Here is a 20,711-nt window from a genome sequence, read left to right on the forward strand (position 1 = left end):
GTGACGTTGACTGATGGCTTTAATACACATTCTTCCTATTTAATCTCAGTAATCTATTTAGTCTGTCTCTTAATGACATGAACCGGGACGGTGGTGACAGGTTTACTTTAAAAGTTAATATCAGAAATATGATAAAAGTTTTTAAGTTTGGTGACAGATGCACTAGCGACATGGGTTTTTCCTGAAAAGTGACTTGAATAGTAAAAACTTACAACTGACAGCCACATGTTACTTTCAACAAAAAACATGGCATATTGTTGATAGACATAACCTGTGACCTTCCTTGTGACAAGGGTGTAACTGTTTCGTAATGTAAAATCGGCATTTATGAAGTTTACCTCTAGTTAAGGACGTTATACAGCCCTTCTGGTCAATGAGGTTATAATCCATGTGGAATTCCCTGACCAGAAATAAACGTTTTATGTTTCCAGTAACAGGCAAGATGAAATGGTGCTTTACCCCTGGCCAGTTCCCATTATCCTCTTCAATGCGTTACTTTACTCTATGTACTACTGGCGGAGCAGTCAGCGTGTTTTCACATGTGCATTAACTACGAAGACAGTTCAGTAAAAGGTTTAGATATGGTTTTGAGACCCCATCAAGTACTATAAAAGGACCTTGGAGGCAGTATCATTCATACATTTCCTCCATTCAGTCGAACTACCTAAGACCAATAAAGTCACACTCCACTGCATGCCAGGCCCTGTTCAACATAAAGAAAGCAACACTAAACCACAGCAGATCGGGGCACAGCTAGATAACTGAACCTACTGGAGAAATAAATGCATTCTTATTATCCTTTTGTTCATATCCTGAAGTATGGATCGAAATATACTCTGAATTTCCTCAAAGTGTAAAAACATACATGTGCCTCTATGAGTCCTGAATACCACTTCCCTCATGATCTAGATTATGTAGAAACCAACCACCTAGGATATCATGATCCGATGGGTCTCATCAACAACTACATTACCCATCCCTGAACACGTTTACATGCACACAGTATTCCAGATAGTAGCACATATCCTGCTTGAGGTCTTATTCGGGATAAGCTGTTTACATGTATTTTTGATATCCCTGAACCCATGAATATTCCTCATTTAAGTTCATATGGGTTAAATGGAATAGTGTCTACATTTCACTTACTATCTGTAGGTCTATAACCACTCACATGTAGAGTAATATAATATTAACTGTAGGTCTATAACCGCTCACATGTAGAGTAATATAATATTAACTGTAGGTCTATAACCGCTCACATGTAATATAATATTAACTGTAGGTCTATAACCGCTCACATGTAGAGTAATATAATATTAACTGTAGGTCTATAACCTCTCACATGTAGAGTAATATAATATTAACTGTAGGTCTATAACCGCTCACATGTAGAGTAATATAATATTAACTGTAGGTCTATAACCGCTCACATGTAGAGTAATATAATATTAACTCCTGTATAATTATGCATTTCTTGTAGCAGGCCAAAAATGATAACAAATGTTAGTGTCTTGAGAACAGGAGTTGAGAAATAGGATTTCTGTCTTTCAGCATCTCTTGAGAAAATGTTAATGTACGTGCAAATTGTCTTTTGCACTTATGCAAAGCAGACAGTATTTCAACCAGATAAAATATACACCCAAGACGAACTGAAGTCTTATGAGAAACAGTTTATCGTTTTCTCAGTTTTTCATTTCCATAAAACCAGTCAAACTGATGACATTTGGACATCATTCCACTGTTCTGGAGTTATTGCATTTTCTCCCCGGTCCCTAAAAGAAACAGACAACTTCACCGTGTTAACTGGATTATACTGGATTTATTGCATTTTCTCCCCGGTCCCTAAAAGAAACAGACAACTTCACCGTGTTAACTGGATTATACTGCATTCATTCTAATCGATGAAATACATTCTGATCGATGAAATACATTCTGGTGAGCAATACTTATTTTGGTCTTCTGGGCAACCAGTTATGACAGAAGAGAAGCTATAGTTGACAAATGGCCTACCAAGTGCTGAAAATGATAAGCAGAAACATATCTATATTAGGGGTGAAAGTGAGCTATACCGTCCAGTAGACTGTTGTATCAGCAAAATACATTCTTATGGAATTATGGTGGATGGAACTGTGCAGGTATAGCCTACTTTTTAAGTCATTTGTTTGATAATCAGATGAAAAAAAAAGAATAATCACAACACCCATGATACGTGAAACTAAGCCTGGCAGACAGCGAAAAACAGTGAACGGGATAAGATATTTACATGCCACAGTATCCCATCTAAGATCAGCATATCCCAGGCATCTTCTCTGGGTTTCTCATAACTGGGATAAAAGCTTTTTTATGGTTATTGTAAAAGGGATATGATGTTTAACTCAAAAAAACTAAATACTTGAGTATCCCGAATAACGAGATATTGGTGGGCATGTAAACATGGTCAATGAATTAGTACATCTCTAGCTGCTAATGTCTGATCTACTCTTACTTCCTCATTCCACTTCTCGTTTCTATTTGTGGTGTAAAATGTCAAATGACTACTTCCACATAACTCCACTATGAATGCCCCCGGACACACAAACGTTTTGTTATTCCATCCTCGTGTGGACCTAAAATTGATTTCCATTCAACATCCAATTTTCCCTAACCTCTTACCCTAATTGTAACCTTAACCCTAAAACCTAAGCTTAAAATAGCCTTTGTTCTCATGAGGATGTGGGAAATGTCCCCACGAGGGGACATTATTCTTGTTTTACTATCCTTGTGGGGACTTTAGGTGTTTAGATAGAAGAACCAACCCACCCACACTTCATAGGAACAGGGTCTCATTGCCTCCATTGAAGCAGCCCTCTCGTGAGGTCATGTGATTAGCAGGTGGTGCCAATTTGAAAAGGTGAAAGGTCCATTTCACACTCAAACACACACTAAGATTAGCCTACAACTACCACTAACCACTGTTTCAAATGAAAACATTAATGACTACAACCATACAACTACATCAATTAATGACTACAACTACAACCACATCAATTTCAGGAGGGGAAACGGTAAAACAGGTAGAGGGGAGGACAGGGAGGAGTATAATTTATGGCTGTATTGATTTCCAATGCTCCTTTATGGTCCTTTTATATCAGTTTAGCACTTTGGCAACACTTGCTTTAGTACCACATCAATACTGCACACTGGCACTGAGCTAGAGACGGGAGTGTGAGTGAGAGAACGTGTGTGAGTAGGAGAGAGAATGAATTGTAAATGTGAGTCGCTCATTGAGTGCAAATTTGAGACGAGTTTGAATTGGATCGGGTGTGCGCACCTGTATGTGAACATACAGTACACTCGGAAAGTATTCAGACCCCTTGACTTTTTCCACAGTTACGTTAAAGCCTTATTCTAAAATTGATTAAATAAAAACATTTCCTCATTAATCTATACAATACCCCATAATGACAAAGTGAAAAAAGGTTTAGAAATATTTGCAAATTCATAAAAATATCAAACAGAAATACCTTATCTACATAAGTATTCACACACTTTGCTATGAGACTCGAAATTGATCTCAGGTGCATCCTGTTTCCATTAATCATCCTTGAGATGTTTCCACAACTTGGAGTCCACCTGTCAGTGGTGTAAAGTACTTTAGTAAAATACTAATTCATTAGTTTTTTTGGGGCACTGTTGAATACATTCCTAAAGAAAATGGACTTTTTACTCCATACACTTTTTCCCCGACACCCAAAAGTATTCCTTACATTTTAAATGGTGAGCATGAAAGAAAAATGGTCTAATTCACACACTTATCAAGAGAACATCCCTCCTCATCCCTACTGCCTCTGATCGACTCACTAAACACGTTTCATTTCTTAATGATGTCGGTGTTGGAGTGTGCCCCTGGCTATCTGTGAATTTCAAAAAGAAAATTGTGCCGCCTGGTTAGCTTCATAAAGAATTTGAAAAGATGTATACTTTACTTTTAACTTCTGATACTTAAGTATATTTTAGCAATTACATTTGATACTTAAGTATATTTAAAACCAAATACTTTTACTCAAGTAGTATTTGACTGGGTGACTTACTTTGATGCAGACCTTTGGAACATCTACACCTTCACAATATATCCAGTATTTATTTTAGACAGGTCTAACGAAGCATGAAAAAAAATGTAGTCTATTTCAGAAGAACAGAATAGCATACTCGGAGTTGTCCTTCGGTCCTGATCTGGCAATGCAAAATGTCTTTAGGCGACAAGTTCATTTAGCTGACAAGTTCATTTAGCTGACAAGATTTGCTTAGAATTCCGAGGCATTATTTTATAGTATGTCGAATACAATGGAACAGAATAAAATAGACTGGAGGTTGTGCGCACATGCAGCTATTTTGTGTTGAGCGGTTAACAAAGAAATAGTTATTCCTATATGCTTAATTTAGAGTTATTAATGTAACTTTAGTTGTTCAAACAAATGTTGGGCTATAGGTTTTGATTTTTTATACATTGTAAGGCTGCATGGCACAACTAATGATGATTTGAAAAAAGTTGCTTGAAAGGCATGAGCTCTGCTTAGATTTTTTTTGTGCAGGCTGTACACTACATCAGTCACTCATTCACAATTTGATGCCTAGAATTTCATGGCGGCATCCCCTTTGTGTGGCCGTAGGCCCATGGGCTAGGCTACATGAGGTGTGCGACTGATTTTTAAAAAGTCACAAAAAAAGAGCATTGTTTCTTATGCTGGGCATCATTCCCAAGAGACATATAATTCACAAGTGATAGGATAATATTGTCACTATTCTTGATTGAATCTTGTCTTTACATATACTAAGAAATGTGTGAAATTGGATTTAGAATGGACCATTATCATGCACCTGTATTGACACAGGGTCAGCGGGGACAAATACATGTCATCTACAGTGTCTTACAAAAGTATTCATGCCCCTTGGAATTTTTTCAATTTTGTTGCATTACAATCTGTAATTTAAATGGATTATTATTAATGGACATACACAAAATACATTTTCATCATAGGTACACTTCAACTATGACAGACAAAATGAGAAAAAAGAAAAATCCAGAAAATCACGTAGGATTTACAAACAAGCAAGATTTCTGGCTCTCACAGATCTGTAACTTCTTTAAGAGGCCCCTCTGTCCTCACTCGTTACCTGTATTAATGGCACCTATTTGAACTTGTTATCAGTATAAAAGACACCTGTCCACAATCTCTGAGTCTTCCTCATACCCGAGTCTTCCTCCATACCTACTGTGAAGCATGGGGGTGGAAACATCATGCTTTGGGGATGTTTATCTGCAAAGGAACCAGGACGACTGATCTGCGTAAAGGAAAGGATGAATGGGGCCATGCATCGTGAGATTTTGAGTGAAAACCTCCTTCCATCAGCAAGGGCATTGTAGGTGAAACGTGGCTGGGTCTTTCAGCATGACAATGATCCCAAACACACCGCACGGGCAACAAAGGAGTGGCTTCGTATGAAGCATTTCAAGGTCCTGGAGTGGCCAAGCCAGTCTCCAGATCTCAATCCCAAAGAAAATCTTTGGAGGGAGTTGAAAGTCCGTGTTGCCCAGCAACAGCCCCAAAACGTCACTGTTCTAGAGGAGATCTGCATGGAGGAATGGGCCAAAATACCAGCAATAGTGTGTGAAAACCTTGTGAAGACTTACAGAAAACATTTGACCTCTGTCATTGCCATCAAAGGGTATATAACAAAGTATTGAGAAACTTTTGTTATTGACCAAATACTTATTTTCCATCATAATTTGCAAATACATTCATTAGAAATCCTACAATGTGATTTTCTTGATATTTTTTTCTCATTTTGTCTGTCATAGTTGAAGTGTAGCTATGATGAAAATTACAGGCCTCATCTTTTTAAGTGGGAGAATGCACAATTGGTGGCTGACTAAATACTCTCCCCCCCCACACTGTATATATATATACACACACATACATGTTCCCGAAAGGCCCCAGAGTTTGCAACACCACCAAGCAAGCGGCACCATGAAGACCAAGGAGCTCTCCAAACAGGTCAGGGACAAAGTTGTGGAGAAGTACAGATCAGTGTTGGGTCATAAAAAAATATCAAAAACTTTGAATATCCCACAGAGCAACATTAAATCCATTATTTAAAAAATTGAAAGAATATGGCACAACAAACCTGCCAAGAGAGGGCCACCCACCAAAACTTACAGACCAGGCAAGGAGGGCATTAATCAGAGGCAACAAAGAGACCAAAGAAAACCCTAAAGGAGCTGCAAAGCTCCACAGAGGAGATTTGAGTATCTGTCCATAGGACCACTTTAAGCCGTACACTCCACAGAGCTGGGCTTTACGGAAGAGTGGCCAGAAAAAAAAGCCATTGCTTAAAGAAAGAAATAAGCAAACACGTTTGGTGTTCTCCAAAAGGCATGTAGGAGACTCCCCAAACATATGGAAGGTACTCTGGTCAGATGAGACTAAATTTAGCTTTTTGGCCATCAAGGAAAACACTATGTCTGGCGCAAACCCAACACCTCTCACCACCACAAGAACGCCATCATGCTGTGGGGATGTTTTTCCCCATTGGCAGGTACTGGGAAACTGGTCAGAATTGAAGGAATGATGGATGGTGCTAAATGCAGGGAAATTCTTGAGTAAAACCTGTTTCAGTCTTCCAGAGATTTGGGACTGTGCTGGAGGTTCACCTTCCAGCATGACAATGACCCTAAGCATACTGCTAAAGCAACACTTGCGTGGTTTAAGGGGAAACATTTAAACATTTAAATAGTCTAGCCAAAGCCAATATATCAATCCAATTGAGAATCTGTGGTATAACTTAAAGACTGCTGTACACCAGCGGAACCAAGCCAACTTGAAGGAGCGGGAGCGGTTTTGCCTTGAAAAAGAGAGTTTGCCAAAAGGCACCTAAAGGAATCTCAGACCATGACAAACAAGATTCTCTGGTCTGATGAAACCAAGACTGAACTCTTTGGCCTGAATGCCAAGCGTCATGACTGGAGGAAACCTGGCACTATCCCTACGGTGAAGCATGGTGGTGGCAGCATCACGCTATGGGGATGTTTTTCAGCAATAGGGGCTGGGAGACTGTTCATCTTTCCCTCAAACCTGACTAGAGAAAAGTACAAGAGATCCTTGATGAAAACCAGAGCGCTCAGGACTTCAGACTGGGGCAAAGGTTCACCTTCCAACAGGACAACGACCCTACACACACACAGTGGCTTTGGGACAAGTCTCTGAATGTCCTTCAGTGGCCCAGCCAGAGCCTGGAATTGAACCAAATCTAAAACTCTCTGGAGACCTGAAAATATCTGTTCTGCGACGCTCCCCATTCAACAAGACAGAGCTTGAGAGGATCTACAGAGAAGAATGGGAGAAACTCCCCAAACACTGGTGTGCCAAGCTTGTAGCATCATACCGAAGAAGACTCAAGGCTGTAATCGCTTCCAAAGGTGCTTCAACAAAGTACTGCGTAATGGGTCTGAATACTTATGTAAATGTGATCTTTTTTTATTTTTAATACATTTGCACACAAAAAAACTATTTTTTTGCTTTGCCATTATGGGGTATATTGTGTAGATTAATGAGGGGGAAAAAAGATGTAATCCATTTAAGCCTGTAAATTTAAGGCTGTATTGTAACAAAATGCTGAAGAAGTCCAGGGGTCTGAATACTTTCCGAATGCACTGTACGTGTTACAGGTGTGTTCATCTACATAGATTATGCCCAAACTTGTGTGTGTGTGTGTGTGTGTGTGTGTGTGTGTGTGTGTGTGTGTGTGTGTGTGTGTGTGTGTGTGTGTGTGTGTGTGTGTGTGTGTGTGTGTGACTGACCGGTCACAGGAGCAGGCCACCATCAGACTGAGGAGGTTGTAGATTATGAAGGTGAAGATGACAGCTGTGATGGTTCCTCGAGGTATGGAGTAGCTAGGGTTCTTCAGGTCACCTGGGACACAGCACAACACCAGGTCAGACACACACGTCTCTGATCCCTTGGATAAGTCTTGAACGTCCCCTTTCAAAACTGAGCAGCTAAATAGAAATCCCATCTCTCCACCCATTGATCAAACATCCATTTCTTACCTGACATGTTGGATCCAGCCATGATGCCTGTGCACCCGTTAAACATGACAGCAAACACCGTAGCAAAGGACATCATGGTTCCTGTTGTGTAGTCCACAGCATAGTCAGCTAGGGAAAGATTTAGAAATCAATTCAATCAGCTCCATGTCCGAATCCACCGCAAATTCAGATATTTAACAAAAGAAATGGAATTGATGAACATGCATGCCTCTTAGAATTCAAAAAGTACAAAAATGCCATCTCTCGCCATTGCTGGTTCAAGTATAGTTTGTGTTACATATGAAGCCATTGACTTTTAACCCAGTTCTCATTGGAGGGTAAGCTTTACAATGGCAAAGAAAGTGTGTCATTTTGTTGACAACAGGTTCTTCAAAGGGGCTGTGTGTGTGTGTGTGTGTGTGTGTGTGTGTGTGTGTGTGTGTGTGTGTGTGTGTGTTATGGCGATTAGCAGAGTAATCATGTGGTTGATTTCCACACTGGAAATAAATCCCTCAGCTCAGTGAGGTTGGTTGGTTATGGTGGAAATGGGGAGCCAATGGATATTTATGATACCCACTAATTACAACCCTGGTAAACACTCAGCAAAACAAGAGGCTTAAACCTATAATTGGTGTATGTGTCTAAGATAATAAACAAGTCAATTCTGCCACCATAAATTATGCATAACTGTCATTACTAGCCTGTTCAACCTCTTTCATATCGTCTAAGATCCCGAAAGATTGGAAAGCTGCCGCTGTCATCCCCCTCTTCAAAGGGGGAGACACTCTTGACTCAAATTGTTACAGACCTATATCCATCCTGCCCTGCCTTTCTAAAGTCTTTGAAAGCCAAGTTAACGACAGATCACCGACCATTTCGAATCCCACCACACCTTCTCCGCTATGCAATCTGGTTTCCGAACTGGTCATGGGTGCACCTCAGCCATGCTCAAGGTCCTAAACTATATCATAACCGCCATCGATAAAAGACAGTACTGTAAAGCAGTTTTCATCGACCTGGCCAAGACTCTCGACTGTCAATCACAGCATTCTTATCAGCAGACTCAATAGCCTTGGTTTCTCAAATGTTTGCCTCGCCTGGTTCACCAACTACTTAGAGTTCAGTGTGTCAAATCGGAGGGCCTGTTGTCCGGACATCTGGCAGTCTATGGGGGTGCCACAGGGTTCAATTCTCGGGCTTACTCTTTTCATATCAATGATATCGCTCTTGCTGTTGGTGATTCTCTGATCCACTTCTACGCAGACGACACCATTCTGTATACATCTGGCCCTTCTTTGGACACGGTGTTAAACCTCCAAACGAGTGTCAATGCCATACAACACTCCTTCCGTGGCCTCCACCTGCTCTCACATGCAAGTAAAACTAAATGCATACTCTGCAACCGATCGCTACCCTCACCCGCCCGCCCAGCATCACTACTCTGGACGGTTCTGACTTCCCTCGGTGTCTGATTAGACTGTAAACTTTCATTCTCCAATCCAAAATGAAATCTAGAATCAGGTTCCTACTTCACAACAAAGCATCCCTCACACATGCTACCAAACATACCCTCGTAAAACTGACTATCCTACCGATCCTTGACTTTGACAATGTCATTTACAAAATAACCTCCAACACTCGACTCAGCAAATTGGATGTAGTCTTATCACAGTGCCATCCATTGTCACTAAAGCTCCATACACTACCCACCACTGCAACCTGTATGCTCTCTTTGGTTGGCCTTCGCTACATATCCATCGCCAAACCCACTGGCTCCAGGTCATCTGTAAGTCTTTGCTAGGTAAAGCCCCACCTCATCTCAGCTCATGGGTCACCATAGCAACACCCACCCGTAGCATGCGCTCCAGCAGGTACATTTCACTGGTCGTCCCCAAAGCAAACACCTCCTTTCCTTCCGGTTCTCAGCTGCCAATGACTGGAACAAATTGCAAAAGTCACTGAAGCTGGAGACTTACATCTCCCTCACCATCTATAAGCATCAGCTTTCAGAGCAGCTTACCAATCCCTGCACATGTACACAGCCCATCTGTAAACAGCCTACCCAACTACTTCATCCCCATATTGTTATTTTGTTGTTGTTGCTCTTTTGCACACCAGTATAGCTATCCCATTTGTTTTTGTCGCACTGCTTTGCTTTATCTTGGCCAGGTCGCAATTGTAAATGAGAACTTGTTCTCAACTGGCATACTTGGTTAAATAAAGGTAAAATATATATATATATATATATATTTTAAACATGAGACATCACTCACATTGCTTATGCTCACATTAATAATGCTTTGCTATATTAAATTCCATAAAGATGCACTATGCAGAAATCACTCAGCCATTTCCTGGTTGGTAAAATTCTAAATGACAGTTTACGTGAGAAAACAAGCAAGCATAGTGTAGAGAATATTGTACCATCTACACTGCTGCGAAATATACATTCCATAAACCAAAAATATTGTATTATCAGCTGTTTGAAGCTGGTGTACAAAACCGAAAGCAAAAGACGAATGAAACTTAACGGGAAGCATAGAAATAGCACACATAGAACACATCTACTGCTTCTTAGACTTGCTTTCAATGCAAATGACAGATCTATAACACACACTTCTATTTGAATTTGGTAGGGGCACACAAAAAGTTACATATTGCAGCTTAAATCAAGTGCAATTCTATTTAGAATGACATGCATTAAGCACACACATTTATATTAGTGCACAACACACACACACAACTACCCCCCCCCCACCCCAGCCATCACGCAGACAGACGCTCTTTCTCACCATCCAGGTTGCCCAGGAGTGTGTTCAGTTTAAAGCCGGTGAAGTTGGCCATGGTCGGCGGCTGTGGCCCCGTGCCGTTGAGGATGGGCGGAGCAGCGGGCAGGAGGATGGTGCGCGGGCGCACAGCAAAGAAGCTGATAAAGATGGTGGCCAGCACCAGCATGACCACCAGGAAGATGATGAACGAGGCTTTGGCGTAGATCTCTGCCCCCACCAGACACACAAGCAAGCAGAGGAGGAGGATGCCGGTGGCATAGAGCAACGACCACCAATACCCCGCTGGCAACACCTGGAGGGAACCCGCTGGGTTCACCCCATCTGGAGAGGGAGAGATGGGGGTGAGAAGAGGAGGTAAGTGAGAGGGTTAGCAGGTTAAAAGGTGAGGCGGTTGATGAGAAGATGAGGTGGTTGATGAGAAGATGAGGGGGTGAGGGAATGAGGTGATAGTTGAAACAGACCATGAAAAGGTCAAAAGGTTATAATCCAATTACATTTAAATTGTTCAGTTTGATTCAATAAGCTTTAAAAATGGGCATGACATGCATGTGTAGACATTGTCAAAGCAGATTAGTTTTAGATCAAATACAATATACTAAAAAAGTAGTCTGTCAATATAAACAGAGCACAGGTTGGTATTTATTGGGATGACTCATGTACTGGAGGCAGCTCTGCAGGGTTGTCACTAGCTGGAACAGCAAAAGGTAATAGAATCAAATTTTAAACCTAACCTTAACCACAATGGCAACCTTATGCCTAAGCCTTACCTTTAGTAAGATCAAAAAGTTATTTGTTTTCAGAAATGTATAAAATAATTGCCAATTTTGAATTTGCCGCTGGCCCATCTAATGGAAATCACCCAGCTCTGCCTCCAGGACAAGATTCACCCGAATAAACATTGACCCGCAAACAGAGCAGGAAGAGGTAGAGAGTATGGCTGTATACCTTCTGGAAGCCCGAAGGTTGCTACTATGGCCTCGACCAGACCCAGGATATAGAGGGCACTGCTACACACATTAGCCAGGAAGAACATGACACCTAGACTGCCCCCAAACTCTGGCCCCAACGCACGACTTATCATGTCTGGGGAGGAGAGGGGTTAAGGCTGGGATACACAGGAGTCAATATGTGAGAAAGAGTGTGTATGTGGACACTATAATGAAGTGAAGGCCTTTAAAATGTGGATGTCATCAGGCACTGAAAGAAATAGACCCAGGCACAGACACTCATTCCCATCCTCCTCTCACACACTCACAATGAGTCTTGCAGATAAAGTGAAAACAATACCAGCCATTCACTGACACACACACACAAATATCTATACGTTGAGGAATACAATGCTACATTAATGAAACTGAAAGAGCACTAAGGTGGAGTGTGTGTGTGCAGCTAATGGGCCTGAAATGACATGTCTATACATCTATCATATAGAGCTGTGTGTGTGTTGCTGAGGAGGATACAGTAGGCCCCTCCTGCATCCAGAGCTCCATTGGTTGAGATGGCACACACAGACAGCACGGTCATACTGATGATGAAGTAGGCCACTAAGAACATGGCTATGGCCTGATACAGCCCACACTGGCCCACCACAAAACCTGACGGGAGAGGAGAGAACACAAGGACCACACTATGGTTTAACATTTCAAATTAAAATAATCTCAAAGTCTAACAGGAACTGGGTTTGGTAGTTTAACAATTATCGTAGAGCAAGTTGGAACTTGGAATTTAGAGTAATTGTCAACAAGAACATGCAGTGGGGAATTCTCATTGGCTTTCACCTTCACTATACAGTTGAGACAGCAGTTTGACCCTCCTCCCCATGCGAAGTTACACAATCATGTAATTATTAATCAAAACACCAAGGCATCCAGTTATGTTTAAGAAATGTTATTCAATGTCACACACAGTAAAATCAGTTTAGACTGACAATAGCCTATAGCAAAATACCAAACTTCTACAATGCTACCACTTCCTTGCAACATTCAACAATAGGTCAAAATGCAGAACAGGTTACTTTATGCTTTTAACCAAAACAGAAGTCATCCAATTCACTGTACACCACTCCTATGCATTGAAACAGAAGTCGTCCAATTCACTGTACACCACTCCTATGCATTGAAACAGAAGTCGTCCAATTCACTGTACACCACTCCTATGCATTGAAACAGAAGTCATCCAATTCACTGTACACCACTCCTATGCATTGAAACAGAAGGTGCCATATTGTTCCATATAAGGTATAATGCAGTGCTTATGTTATGTGGAATGGCATTCTTGTCTCTCAAACTAGTGGCTGTTCAACGTTTGCGTGTCTAAACCACAGCAGCTGAGGTATCACGAGACGGGGCAAAACAGAGGGTGGAACACACCAAGGCCAGAGAGAACACTCACCGGCAGACCACTGTACTTACCATGACAACACTGTGGTAGAATAAAACACCTCTGAACAAAGAAAACAGATGAGACATTGACAAATGGGGACTGTGTTTGTAAACATATCTTCAGATGATTTGTTAATATCACTATGGATACGGATGTCATTGCCATCGGAGATATTGGACCTCTAGCTCTGCATCATGTGAATGTGATTAACGGCTCGAGACTGAAGTTATAGCGCAAGTAAATAATCCATTTCTTGCAAGAACTACATTTTACTCCATATTGTTAGTCCACTTGAAACTATTATATTCCTCCAGTAAGAAAATTGTTGTCATACATATTTACACATTTATCATCATGACCCCATAACAATCTGTCCCAGGGTGCACTCACTACAGTAGGCTCTATCCGTTAACCTACTTTTATCTCTGCAACTCTCAGCAGTTCATACCCTTGTACTGTAACACACCAAGGGACTTAAGTGGCAAAAGGGTAATTCCACCAAGTGTTTGATTTCACCAAATTTTTACATTCTGTCATAAAGAGCACTTTCAACACGTTCCCATCTCTAAAAACAAAAATTACTATAGTAAGTGCCAAATTAAGTTACAGGGTTAACGGTGTTATCTTAAATCCCCGTGTGACAGAGGGATGGAAGCTTGTGTGCATCAGGGAGGTACAATTAAATGCAAGCTTAACAAAAAAAAATGTAAATATCTAACCTGTCTATCTATGACTAACAGGGTTGACGTGCTCTGCCCGACCATCACAAAACACCAGAAAATGGCCAATGAGAGTAGAACCAGGTAAACTGCTTTACACTATTTAAAAAAACAATATGTTCAACATAATAAAACGAGAGTTCAATTCACGTAACAGGATTTACCTTAAAATGAGGGACAGATGTAAATAAATCACTACCGAATAAAACATTTTAAAAAATCAATAGGTTTCCATCGCATTTTCAACTCTACTGATGGTTTTCTAAAAATGTAAATTAATAATAATAATATAGCGAGTGAGCCATCTCCGGTTTTTGCACGTGTGTTCTAGCCAACAGCACAGCGCAAGTATAGCCTACACGATGCGGTTATTAGTGACAAAATCTATTATTTTGTCAAATGGCAGCCAAGTATCGATGATCATGTCACCAGATTAAGCCCCTGGATATTTATTGGAAATTAGTATTAAGTTCATCGCGTGACTCCCAAGTTTACTTCGATTTTATGCTTATTAAAGCAATATTTGCGAATAAAATCGTTTCCACCTAGATCTTGCACAATTCATTTTACCGAAACAAAAATATCCCACCTTGTCTAACGTATTTTGTTTTGTCGACATTTGCAAAGTTTGCCGAAACGTGTTTCCACCAGGCCTGTTATTACATTTTTCATTCAAGAATGTTGAATAAAATGATATTTTAACGTAAAAACATTGTATTTAACATTCTGGCTTGTAGGGCTCGTGAGAGTTACTAACAACTTTCCAGATTCCAACGCTAATTTCTGCCCGATGTAGAATTCAATGCAATTCAACGTCGGGTTTCCAGGCAACAACTGGCTCAAAGTTACCAACATGGGCCTATAATAAAGCTATTTTGTGGGCATTGTAATAAATAACAGTAGGCTATAACGTTACTCACCAATTCGTAGGAAGACCACCACGCTGAACATAGACAGCAAGGTGGGTATCACCACACCAAAGAATGTGGAGAGCTTTTTGGAGCTGTGGTGCGCCGACTTCCGCCTGGAAAAAGCCGGGGACTGATCCACAGCCTCCCTGGGAAGACACGGCTGATGCTCCCCCGACTGCTCATTGACACTTGTGGAGAGGCGATAGTGCAAGAGTGGTGTCCTCTCCGACATGGCAAAGCTGCTGTTTGCTACTACGACCAACCAGAACTTTAAAACACCCTTTCATCAAAATTGTGTCGTCTTTTTCAACTAAGCTAGTTTCTAGAGTTCACTCTCAAACATTGAAGCAAAAATCAGTGCGCATGACTTTACAACGACATTGTTTTCTCAAATCATGTAAACAGACGCTGAACAACATTGGCACGCACCAATCGTTACAATCTGAATGCTAATCAATATAGTTTGCCTACCTCGACATTAGAAATACAGTTTCTCCTCGTGTGGCCTAACCCCACTCGAAATAAGAGAAAACACTATATTGTAGTGGGTCTACATAACAAACCACACATTCTCGTAAAAGTTGCCCGTCGCATTTGTTGGCACTTTCCAACAATCCGTGACCATTATGAAGCTAGTGCCATTTAGGTCACGTAATCATACAGCAAATGTTCAAAATAAAAGTCCCCCTCAAGTAACCTAACGCAGCAGGGGTAAAATAAAGACCCGAGCGGAGTTCCCACGTTTTCAGTGGAAGGGAACCAAGGTTGAAGATAATGTATCCCTAAAAACCGAATGCATCCAGTTGATACCATCGCCAGAACAACCGAATGCATCCAGTTGTGGCCTACACCGTTAAGGGCGAGTTTAAAGTTGCTTAAACATACAATTATTGAAAATACAAACAATATATTATTGAAATTAAATAACAAACATTGATTTACATGATTTTTTTTATTTATTATAATGTAAAGAAACAAAAACAATAACAACACAATACCGACAACAGTAAATGTTTTTTTGACTACGATCAACTCATGACAGAACAGGATTTTAAAGTTTTGAAGTGAACATTTTCACATTGACCCTGTCTAGGGGTAACTTTGGATGGGGCCACAGTGACCCCTGACCCCGCTTATCTCAGTCCCCAGTATCTATGCTGCAATAGCCTATGTGCCAGGTTATTATCTGGTGTACTGTAATCTTAGGCATGCTCTCTAGGACGACACCTGATGTTCTACTGTTCTACCTGCAGCTGAAGACCCCTGACCTAATTCACCAGGTGTGCTACCTTGTCCCGGGCCTGCTGTTTCGACCCCTTCTCTCTCTCTCTCTCTCTCTCTCTCTCTCTCTCTCTCTCTCTCTCTCTCTCTCTCTCTCTCTCTCTCTCTCTCTCTCTCTCTCTCTCTCGCTCTCTCTCTCTCTCTCGACCTCTGAATGCATGGCTATGAAAAGCCAACTGACATTGACTCCAGAGGTTTTGAACTGTTGCACCCTCTAAATAGTTTTCATTATAGCTCTACACATCAAATGTATACTGTATCATTTAAACTATAGAAGTTGTCAGCCCTGTACATCTGCTTGCTATTGTATTTTGGAATCCTCAGACCCTCTACTAATGGGATTTTGGGTAATGCCATGAAGATTTGTGTCATTAGGGTATTTTTTAGAGCGCAGTAAATAAGGTCTCTATTAATAATGATAATTTCAAACTTATGCGGTCAATCTTCATGCTATGACTCTGGATCTTATTAGTAGAGGGTCTGAGTATACTAAAATACCTATGTTTAATGGTGACAACTTCTCTAGTTTAAATGGTGGAGTAGAAATTAGATGTGGATAGCTATAATGAAAAAACGTTTTGCTAATACAATAAAGTAGCTAATGCAGTTAATCTTCCTGGTACGACACTGGATCTTATTAGTAGAGAGTCTGATGATTCTAAAACATCCCCCTTTATTGGTGATAATTTATAGTTTTAACATTACATTAGCAAACAGCTGTATAGGGCTGTAATGAAGGCCTCTAATGAGAATGTACACTGCTCAAAAAAATAAAGGGAACACTTAAACAACACAATGTAACTCCCCAAGTCAATCACACTTCTGTGAAATCAAACTGTCCACTTAGGAAGCAACACTGATTGACAGATGTCACATGCTGTTGTGCAAATGGAATAGACAACAGGTGGAAATTCTAGGCAATTAGCAAGACACCCCCAATAAAGGAGTGGTTCTGCAGGTGGTGACCACAGACCACTTCTCAGTTCCTATGCTTCCTGGCTGATGCTTTGGTCACTTTTGAATACTGGCGGTGCTTTCACTCTAGTGGTAGCATGAGGCGGAGTCTACAACCCACACAAGTGGCTCAGGTAGTGCAGCTCATCCAGGATGGAACATCAATGCGAGCTGTGGCAAGAATGTTTGCTGTATCTGTCAGCGTAGTGTCCAGTGCATGGAGGTGCTACCAGGAGACAGGCCAGTACACCAGGAGACGTGGAGGCCGTAGGAGGGCAACAACCCAGCAGCAGGACCGCTACCTCCGCCTTAGTGTAAGGAGGAGCAGGAGGAGCACTGCCAGAGCCCTGCAAAATGACCTCCAGCAGGCCACAAATGTGCATGTGTCTGCTCAAACGGTCAGAAACAGACTGCATGAGGGTGGTATGAGGGCCCGATGTCCACAGGTGGGGGTTGTGCTTACAGCCAAACACCGTGCAGGACGTTTGGCATTTGCCAGAGAACACCAAGATTGGCAAATTCATCACTGGCGCCCTGTGCTCTTCACAGATGAAAGCAGGTTCACACTGAGCACGTAACAGACGTGACAGAGTCTGGAGACGCCGTGGAGAACGGTATGCTGCCTGCAACATCCTCCAGCATGACCGGTTTGGCGGTGGGTCAGTTATGGCGTGGGGTGGCAATTCTTTGGGGGGCCGCACAGCCCTACATGTGCTCACCAGAGGTAGCCTGACTGCCATTAGGTACCGAGATGAGATCCTCAGACCCCTTGTGAGACCATATGCTGGTGCGGTTGGCCCTGGGTTCCTCCTAATGCAAGACAATGCTGGACCTCATGAGGCTGGAGTGTGTCAGCAGTTCCTGCAAGAGGAAGGCATTGATGCTATGGACTGGCCCGCCCGTTCCCCAGACCTGAATCCAATTGAGCACATCTGGGACATCATGTCTCGCTCCATCCACCAAAGCACCAACAGTTGCACCACAGACTGTCCAGGAGTTGGCGGATGCTTTAGTCCAGGTCTGGGAGGAGATCCCTCAGGAGACCATCCGCCACCTCATCAGAAGCATGCCCAGGCGTTGTAGGGAGGTCATACAGGCACGTGGAGGCCACACACACTACTGAGCCTCATTTTGACTTGTTTTAAAGACATTACATTACATTTAATTTTGAGTGTGACTCCAAATCCAGACCTCCATGGGTTGATAAATTTGATTTTCATTGATAATTTGTGTAATTTTGTTGTCAGCACATTCAACTATGTTAAGAAAAAAGTATTTAATAAGAATACTTCATTCATTAAGATCTAGGATGTGTTATTTTAGTGTTCCCTTTATTTTTTTGAGCAGTGTATTTTTTTGGTCAATGGTCACAGTAGCTTTCTGCTGATAAAATATACTTATGCGGTCAATCTTCATGTTATGAAACTGGATCTTATTAGTAGAGGGTCTGAAATACCCCCCTTTAATGATGATGACTTCTAGAAAAATAAATGTTATAGAATCAAACATCTGTAGATCATCGATCACATTTATTTCATAAAGCCCTTCTTACGTCAGCAGTTGTCAAAAAGTGCTTTACCCAGTTTAAAACCCCAAAGAGAAAGCAATGGAGATGCAGAAGCAGAAGGAACCTGCTGTGGGAAGAAACCTAAAGAACCAGGCTCTATATTTTTTGTCTTTTCAATAAATGTATGTTTAAGTGACTTTAAACTATATGTGTTTTGTGGTTTTATATTTTAAAAACTTCCTCTAACAGTCAAGTAACATTTTTAAGGGGACATTGTTATTTGAAAATTAGCGTATGATAATGTCAAGTTAATGGCGCTAGCTTTTGTGATGCTGGTCGTGTTCGAGAGCATCAAATCCACGATGTATTGTGGGTTAATGGTGACTGACTGATCTACAAAGTAGTTATTTATTATGCAAGGTGATTTGTAGATCAGTCAGTTGGCCAATTGCCTCCGTTTACTTGAAGCCCATTGTCTTCAAGTAAACGGAGGGACTTTTATTTTGAAGCGATTTGCACTATTTGGGACCCGTTGATGTTGCTTATTGGTGCTGATTTCACGGAGCTCAATCAGTTCACTAGATTTATCATGTGACGCCAGGATTTTCTGGTTTGTCATCCGATCATATGATCCAGCCCGTTCGTCCAATCAACTCTCTCCAACTTGTAAATGCACTTTGGCGATGTCTTAAAATATTACATTGTAAAAACCTCCATGTCTTACTTCCTTATTACTGGAAACTTTGTATCGAAACGAAAGTTGCCACCTGCTTAGACTCAACAAGTAACATTGTATCGTTGGAATAAATTTGCCTACAGTAATTCCGTTGCGGTTAGCTAATCCTTCTATTTACCATGTAATTGCAACCTAAAAACGGCCAAATAAATCCCTGAGTCCAACACTGATACCCAAAATGCACACTCTTGGATTAGATGTAATCTTATACTGATGTAGTCTATAAATAGAAATCAAGGGTGGGCTAATTGTTATAACATTCCATGTAACAGTCTGTATCATGCATATAAAAAAAATCAGAAATAAGAAGCAAATAATATTTCAATATAAAACATGACATAGCCAAACAATTTGTTTTCGACAAGGACACTTTAATATCAATCATTATACCCAGAGAGAGATACATATAGAATACAACACAAACTCTTTCTCCCTCTCTCAACATTTTCATTCAGTCTTTTGACTCAACTTTTTCCAAACCACTCATTCTTCAAAAGTATGCCTTTTTACGAATATTCTTCTTCCATTCTTCCAACCAGTGCAGTAATCCATTTTAACCAACTATACTTCCACTGTGGATGTTTCTTTCCCTCCTGACATGGCTGTGGAAATCCCATGCACGTTAGGATACCTTTACTCTGTTGAAATTCCCATTTGAAAATACTGTTGGTAGACTTCTTCCAATTTGGCACAGAGGCACTTTAAAGTCAGGGCAAGAAGTCTTTAGAATTGTCTTATCTAATAAGAGCATAGGTCCAGTCTCTTTGGTCTTGGTTTCTCGAATAGTGCCTGCTTCTGATAGAGCACAATAGTAATGGAGTCTTTTTATAGGCACTAGCTCTGCCATAGCTCATTGGCCAAAGCCAATGGGGAAATGAATGGGGCTTTTGTAGGGTTTTTGGATAAATGCTGAAAATAAGGTCTGTGGTAAACACAGGTTTAGGAAATATAAACGTTTTGTTCTATGAGATTATTTTCATTAGCTTACGTCACCTTTTCTGAATTTTGATGCATTTATATAATCAAAACTAGCACATAATGCACATAAAGGCTTCAAAATTCAGAACAAAACGTATAAGATCTCCTAAACCTGTGTTAACCCCATTCGTTCCACATTTCCCCCATAGGAATGGTTGAACGAAGCAGAAGTAACTCATTCCTAGTTTTTAGGACTACAAGCTGGCGAGCTCTGTAGAAGCCAGTTGTAGCCTACAGATTGCACCTACTCGTCAACAGGTAGGGCACCATGTCATAATGTATATTACCAGAAGAGGGCGAGCTAACTCCATCAATAAATCTAGGTGGCAGCGAAACACTGCCATGTAGTATAGACAGCCTCCACTAGGGAGTGCTAGTGCAGTCTTCTG

General features: G+C 41.1%; 1 protein-coding gene across 1 annotated transcript in view; it reads right to left on the reverse strand.

The window, feature by feature from the left end:
• LOC124005110 (solute carrier family 12 member 9-like) overlaps positions 1–15,526 on the reverse strand; it is a 49,240-nt gene extending 33,714 nt beyond the window's left edge. The window contains exons 1-6 of the mRNA XM_046314049.1: positions 14,876–15,526; positions 12,315–12,449; positions 11,800–11,937; positions 10,858–11,175; positions 8,087–8,194; positions 7,838–7,949 (exon numbers count right to left, since the gene is read on the reverse strand). Of these exons, the coding sequence (XP_046170005.1) occupies positions 7,838–7,949; positions 8,087–8,194; positions 10,858–11,175; positions 11,800–11,937; positions 12,315–12,449; positions 14,876–15,098 (1,034 nt within the window). The 5' untranslated portion in view covers positions 15,099–15,526. The remainder of the gene's footprint in view (positions 1–7,837; positions 7,950–8,086; positions 8,195–10,857; positions 11,176–11,799; positions 11,938–12,314; positions 12,450–14,875) is intronic.
• Between the last annotated feature and the right edge of the window lie 5,185 nt (positions 15,527–20,711).

Source organism: Oncorhynchus gorbuscha, linkage group LG19, assembly GCF_021184085.1.
Source record: "Oncorhynchus gorbuscha isolate QuinsamMale2020 ecotype Even-year linkage group LG19, OgorEven_v1.0, whole genome shotgun sequence".
NCBI lineage: Eukaryota > Metazoa > Chordata > Actinopteri > Salmoniformes > Salmonidae > Oncorhynchus > Oncorhynchus gorbuscha.